Below are 6345 nucleotides of genomic sequence, written 5' to 3'. Positions count from 1 at the left end.
TCCTCTAGTCATTCCAGTTTTGTTGGTAGTGGCCATTTCCCTTAATCATTCCGTTTTTGTTGGTAGCAGCATTTCCTCTTAATCATTCCAGTTTTGTTGGTAGCAGCATTTCCTCTAATCATTTCCCACGTTTTGTTTGGGGTAAGCAGCATTTCTCCAGTCATTCCAGTTTTGTTGGTACGGGCAGACCTCCAGTCATTCCATTTTTGTTGGTAGCCGCATTTCCGTATAATCATTCCAGTTTTGTTGGTAGCAGCATTTCCTCTAATAATTCCAGTTTTGGGTAGGCAGCATTTCCTTAATCCTTAATCCTTCCAGTTTTGTTGGTAGCAGCATTTACCTCTAAATCATTTCAGTTTTGTTGGTAGCAGCATTTCCTCTAATCATTTCAGTTTTAGTTTGTAGCAGTTCATTTCCTCTAATCATTATCAGTTTTGATTGGTAGCAGCATTTCCTCTAATCCTTCCAGTTTTGTTGATAGCAGCATTTCCTCCAGTCATTCCAGTATTGTTGGTAGCGGCAGTTCCTCTAGTCATTCCAGTTTTGTTGGTAGTGGCATTTCCTCTAATCATTCCAGTTTTGTTGGTAGCAGCATTTCCTCTAATCATTCCAGTTTTGTTGGTAGCAGCATTTCCTCTAATCATTCCAGTTTTGTTGGTAGCAGCATTTCCTCCAGTCATTCCAGTTTTGTTGGTAGCGGCATTTCCTCCAGTCATTCCAGTTTTGTTGGTAGCGGCATTTCCTCTAATCATTCCAGTTTTGTTGGTAGCAGCATTTCCTCTAATCATTCCAGTTTTGTTGGTAGCAGCATTTCCTCTAATCCTTCCAGTTTTGTTGGTAGCAGCATTTCCTCTAATCATTTCAGTTTTGTTGGTAGCAGCATTTCCTCTAATCATTTCAGTTTTATTGGTAGCAGCATTTCCTCTAATCATTTCAGTTTTGTTGGTAGCAGCATTTCCTCTAATCATTCCAGTTTTGTTGGTAGCAGCATTTCCTCTAATCATTACAGTTTTATTGGTAGCAGCATTTCCTCTAATCATTCCAGTTTTGTTGGTAGCAGCTTTTCCTCTAATCATTCCAGTTTTGTTGGTAGCAGCATTTCCTCCAGTTATTCCATTTTTGTTGATAGCGGCATTTCCTCTTATCATTCCAGTTTTGATGGTACTGGCATTTCCTCTAATCATTCCAGTTTTGTTGGTAGCGGCAGTTCCTCCAGTCATTCCAGTTTTGTTGGTAGCAGGATTTCCTCCAGTCTTTCCAGTATTGTTGGTAGCAGCATTTCCACTAATCATTCCAGTTTTGTTGATATCGGCATTTCCTCCAGTTATTCCATTATTGTTGTTAGCTGCATTTCCTCTTATCATTCCAGTTTCGTTAATAGCAGCATTTACTCTAATCATTCCAGTTTTTTTTGTTAGCAACATTTCCTCTAATCATTCCAGTTTTGTTGGTAGCAACATTTCCTCTATTCATCCCAGTTTTGTTGGAAGGAGCATTTCCTCTAATCATTCCAGTTTGATGGTAGCAACATTTCCTTTAATCATTCCAGTTTTGTTGGTAGCAGCATTTCCTCTAATTATTCCAGTTTTGTTGGTAGCAGCATTTCCTCTAATCATTCCAGTTTTGTTGGTAGCAGCATTTCCTCCAATCATTCCAGTTTTGTTGGTAGCGGCGTTTCCTCCAGTCATTCCAGTTTTGTTGGTAGCGGCATCTCCTCCAATCATTCCAGTTTTGTTGGTAGCGACATTTCCTTCAGTCATTCCAGTTTTGTTGATAGTGGCCTTCCCTCTAATCATTCCAGTTTTGTTGGTAGCAGCATTTCCTCTAATCATTCCAGTTTTGTTGGTATCAGCATTTCCTCTAATCATTCCTGTTTTATTGGTAGCAGCTTTTTCCTCTAATCATTCCAGTTTTGTTAGTAGCAGTATTTCCTCTAATCATTACAGTTTTGTTGGTAGCAGCATTTCATCTAGTCATTCCAGAATTGTTGGTAGCAGCATTTCCTCTAATCATTCCAGTTTTGTTGGTAGCACAGCATTTGGCCTCGTAATGCATTCCAGTTTTTGTTATTAGCGACATTTCCTCTAATCATTCCCGTTTTCTATTGGTAGCAGCATTTCCTCCAGTCATTCCCCATTTTGTTGGTAGCGGCATTTCCCTCTAAGTCATTCGCAGTTTTTTGTTGGTTAGCGGGATGTTTCCTCTAATCATTCCAGTTTTGTTGGTAGCAGCATTTTTCCTTTCCCTAATCATTCCAGTTTTGTTGTTAGCAGCATTTCCTCTTATCATTCCAGTTCCGTTCATAGCAGCATTTCGTCCAATCATTCCAGTTTTGTTGGTAGCGGCATTTCCTCTAATCATTCCAGTTTTGTTGTTAGCAGCATTTCCTCTAATCATTCCTGTTTGTTTGGTAGCGGGATTTCCTCTATTCATTCCAGTTTTGTTGGTAGTAGCATTTCCTCCAATCATTCCAGTTTTTGTTGGTAGCGGCGTTTCCTTCCACTCATTCCAGTTTTGTTGGTAGCGGCATCTCCTCCAGTAATTCCAGTTTTGTTGGTAGCGACATTTCCTTCAGTCATTCCAGTTTTGTTGGTAGTGGCCTTCCCTCTAATCATTCCAGTTTTGTTGGTAGCAGCATTTCCTCTAATCATTCCAGTTTTGTTGGTAGCGGCATTTCCTCTAATCATTCCAGTTTTATTGGTAGCAGCATTTCCTCTAATCATTCCAGTTTTGTTAGTAGCAGCATTTCCTCTAATCATTCCAGTTTTGTTGGTAGTGGCATTTCCTCTAATCATTCCAGTTTTGTTGGTAGCAGCATTTCCTCTAATCATTCTAGTTTTGTTGGTAGTGGCATTTCCTCTAATCATTCCAGTTTTGTTGGTAGCAGCATTTCCTCTAATCATTCCAGTTTTGTTGGTAGTGGCATTTCCTCTAATCATTCCAGTTTTATTGGTAGCAGCTTTTTCCTCTAATCATTGCAGTTTTTGTTAGTAGAGCATCTAATCATTCCATTTTTGTTAGTACATTTCCTCTAATCATTCCGTTTTGTAGTAGCAGCATGTCCTCTAATCATTCCAGTTATGTGGTAGCAGCATTTCCTCTAATCATTATAGTTTGTGGTAGCGGCATTTCCTCTAATCATTCCAGTTTTGTTGGTAGCAACATTTCCTCTAATCATTCCAGTTTTGTTGGTAGCAGCATTTCCTCTAATCATTCCAGTTTTGTTGGTAGCAGCATTTCCTCTAATCATTCCAGTTTTGTTGGTAGCAGCATTTCCTCTTATCATTCCAGTTTTGTTGGTAGCAGCATTTCCTCTAATCATTCCAGTTTTGTTGGTAGCGGCATTTCCTCTAATCATTCCAGTTTTGTTGTTAGCAGCATTTCCTCTAATCATTCCAGTTTTGTTGGTAGCGGCATTTCCTCTATCATTCCAGTTTTGTTGGTAGTGGCATTTCCTCTAATCATTCCAGTTTTGTTGGTAGCAGCATTTCCTCTAATCATTCCAGTTTTGTTGTTAGCAGCATTTCGTCCAATCATTCCAGTTTTGTTGTTAGCAGCATTTCCTCTAATCATTCCAGTTTTGTTGTTAGCAGCATTTCCTCTAATCATTCCTGTTTTGTTGGTAGCGGGATTTCCTCTATTCATTCCAGTTTTGTTGGTAGTGGCATTTCCTCTAATCATTCCAGTTTTGTTGGTAGCGGCATTTCCTCTAATCATTCCAGTTTTGTTGGTAGCGGCATTTCCTCTAATCATTCCAGTTTTGTTGTTAGCAGCATTTCCTCTAATCATTCCAGTTTTGTTGGTAGCGGCATTTCCTCTAATCATTCCAGTTTTGTTGTTAGCAGCATTTCCTCTAATCATTCCTGTTTGTTTGGTAGCGGGATTTCCTCTATTCATTCCAGTTTTGTTGGTAGTGGCATTTCCTCTAATCATTCCAGTTTTGTTGGTAGCAGCATTTCCTCTAATCATTCCAGTTTTGTTGGTAGCAGCATTTCCTCTAATCATTCCAGTTTTGTTGTTAGCAGCATTTCCTCTAATCATTCCAGTATTGTTGGTATCGGCATTTCCTCTAATCATTCCAGTTTTGTTGGTAGAAGCATTTTATCTAATCATTCCAGTTTTGTTGGTAGCAGCATTTCCTCTAATCATTCCAGTTTTGTTGGTAGTGGCATTTCCTCTAATCATTCCAGTTTTGTTGGTAGCGGCATTTCCTCTGATCATTCCAGTTTTGTTGGTAGTGGCATTTCTTCTAATCATTCCAGTTTTGTCTGTAGTGGCATTTCTTCTAATCATTCCTGTTCTGTTGGTAGCGGCATTTCCTCTGATCATTCCAGTTTTGTTGGTAGTGGCATTTCTTCTAATCATTCCAGTTTTGTTGGTAGTGGCATTTCTTCTAATCATTCCAGTTTTGTTGGTAGTGGCATTTCTTCTAATCATTCCAGTTTTGTTGGTAGCGGCATTTCCTCTAATCATTCCAGTTTTGTTGGTAGTGGCATTTCTTCTAATCATTCCAGTTTTGTTGGTAGCGACATCTCCTCTAGTCATTCCAATTTTGTTGATAGCGGCATTTCCTCTAAACATTCCAGTTTTGTTGGTAGCAGCATTTCCTCTAATCATTCCAGTTTTGTTGGTAGTGGCATTTCCTCTAATCATTCCAGTTCTGTTGGTAGTGGCATCTCCTCGAGTCATCCCAGTTTTGTCGGTAGCGGCATCTCCTCTAGTATTCCAGCTTGTTGGTATTGGCATCTCCTCTAGTCATTCCAGTTTTGATGGTAGCGGCATCTCCTCTAGTCATTCCAGTTTGGTTGGTTTCAACATCTCTAATCACTCCCGTTTTATTGGTTGCAATATTCCCTCTAATCATTCCAGTTTTGTTGGTTGCGACATTTCCTCATGTCATTCCAGTTCTGTTGGGGGCGGGATCTCCTCTAGTCATTCCAGTTCTGTTGGTGGCGGCATCACCTCTAGTCATTCCAGTTCTGTTGGTGGTGGCATCTCCTGTAGTCATTCCAGTTTTGTTGGTAGCGGCATCTCCTCTAGTCATTCCAGTTTTGTTGGTAGCGGCTCCTCTAGTCATTCCAGTTTTGTTGGTAGCGGCTCCTCTAGTCATTCCAGTTTTGTTGGTAGCGGCATCTCTAGTCATTCCAGTTTTGTTGGTTGCGATATTTCCTCTTTTCATTCCAGTTCTGTTGGTGGCGGCATCTCCTCTAGTCATTCCTGTTCTGTTGGTGGCGGCATCTCCTCTAATCATTCCAGTTCTGTTGGTGGTGGCATCTCCTCTAGTCATTCCAGTTCTGTTTGAATTGGCATCTCCTCTAGTCATTCCAGTTTTGGTGGTAGTGACTTTCCTGTAGTTATTCCACTTTTGTTGGTTGCGACATCTCCTGTCATTTCAGTTTTGTTGGTTACAGCCTCTCTTCTAGTCATTCCAGTTTTGTTGGTCAGTTCTCCAGTGATTCCATTTTTGTTGGTAACGTCATCTCTGTAGTTTTGTTGGTAATGGCATCTCCTCTAGTCATTCCAGTTTTGTTGGTAGCGGCATTTCCTCTAATCATTCCAGTTTTGTAGGTAGTAGCATTTCCTCTAATCATTCCAGTTTTGTTGGTAGCAGCATTTCCTCTAATCATTATAGTTTTGTTGGTAGCGGCATTTCCTCTAATCATTCCAGTTTTGTTGGTAGCAGCATTTCCTCTAGTCATTCCAGTTTTGTTGGTAGCAGCATTTCCTCTAATCATTATAGTTTTGTTGGTAGCAGCATTTCCTCTAATCATTCCAGTTTTGTTGGTAGCGGCATTTCCTCTAGTCATTCCAGTTTTGTTGGTAGCAGCATTTCCTCTAATCATTCCAGTTTTGTTGGTAGTGGCATTTCCTCTAGTCATTCCAGTTTTGTTGGTAGCAGCATTTCTTCTAATCATTCCAGTTTTGTTGGTAGCAGCATTTCCTCTAGTCATTCCAGTTTTGTTGGTAGCAGCATTTCCTCTAATCATTCCAGTTCGGATGGTAGCGGTATTTTCTCTAATCATTCCAGTTTTGTTGGTAGCGGCATTTCCTCCAGTCATTCCAGTTTTGTTGGTAATGGTATTTCCTCTTAATCATTCCAGTTTTGTTGGTAGCTGCATTTCCTCTAATCATTCCAGTTTTGATGGTAGCGGCTTTCCTCTAATTATTCCAGTTTTGTTGGTAGCTGCATTTCCTCCAATCATTCCAGTTTTGTTGGTAGCGGGATTTCCTCCAGTCATTCCAGTTTTGTTGGTAGCAGTATTTCCATTAATCATTCCAGTTTTGTTAGAAGCAGCATTTCTTCTAATCATTCCAGTTTTATTGGTAGCGGTATTACCTCTATTC

At 40.1% G+C, this 6345-nt stretch overlaps 4 protein-coding genes across 4 annotated transcripts; all 4 read right to left on the bottom strand.

Annotated features, from left to right (window-relative positions):
- Nucleotides 1-428: 428 nt before the first annotated feature.
- LOC135218846 (circumsporozoite protein-like) lies at nucleotides 429-896 on the bottom strand. The gene has a single exon (XM_064255294.1). The coding sequence runs from the start codon at nucleotides 894-896 to the stop codon at nucleotides 429-431; it is 468 nt and encodes a 155-aa protein (XP_064111364.1).
- Nucleotides 897-2465: 1569 nt separating this feature from the next.
- On the bottom strand, nucleotides 2466-2939 carry LOC135218845 (circumsporozoite protein-like). Its single transcript, XM_064255293.1, has one exon. The coding sequence runs from the start codon at nucleotides 2937-2939 to the stop codon at nucleotides 2466-2468; it is 474 nt and encodes a 157-aa protein (XP_064111363.1).
- A 1162-nt stretch (nucleotides 2940-4101) lies between these two features.
- On the bottom strand, nucleotides 4102-4746 carry LOC135218844 (circumsporozoite protein-like). The gene has a single exon (XM_064255292.1). The coding sequence runs from the start codon at nucleotides 4744-4746 to the stop codon at nucleotides 4102-4104; it is 645 nt and encodes a 214-aa protein (XP_064111362.1).
- Nucleotides 4747-5441: 695 nt separating this feature from the next.
- On the bottom strand, nucleotides 5442-6059 carry LOC135218843 (circumsporozoite protein-like). Its single transcript, XM_064255291.1, has one exon. It carries the CDS (start codon nucleotides 6057-6059, stop codon nucleotides 5442-5444), a length of 618 nt encoding a protein of 205 aa, XP_064111361.1.
- Between the last annotated feature and the right edge of the window lie 286 nt (nucleotides 6060-6345).

The sequence above is a fragment of the Macrobrachium nipponense genome, chromosome 1 (genome assembly GCF_015104395.2).
Source record: "Macrobrachium nipponense isolate FS-2020 chromosome 1, ASM1510439v2, whole genome shotgun sequence".
Lineage (NCBI taxonomy): Eukaryota > Metazoa > Arthropoda > Malacostraca > Decapoda > Palaemonidae > Macrobrachium > Macrobrachium nipponense.
This window is presented reverse-complemented; position numbering and strand designations above follow the sequence as displayed.

What these genes read in the sequence shown, in the direction of transcription:
- LOC135218846 (XM_064255294.1), bottom strand. Translation starts at nt 896, where the DNA reads ATGATTAGAGGAAATGCTGCTACCAACAAAACTGAAATGATTAGAGGA.
- LOC135218844 (XM_064255292.1), bottom strand. Translation starts at nt 4,746, where the DNA reads ATGCCAATACCAACAAGCTGGAATACTAGAGGAGATGCCGCTACCGAC.
- LOC135218845 (XM_064255293.1), bottom strand. Translation starts at nt 2,939, where the DNA reads ATGATTAGAGGAAATGCCACTACCAACAAAACTGGAATGATTAGAGGA.
- LOC135218843 (XM_064255291.1), bottom strand. Translation starts at nt 6,059, where the DNA reads ATGACTGGAGGAAATGCCGCTACCAACAAAACTGGAATGATTAGAGAA.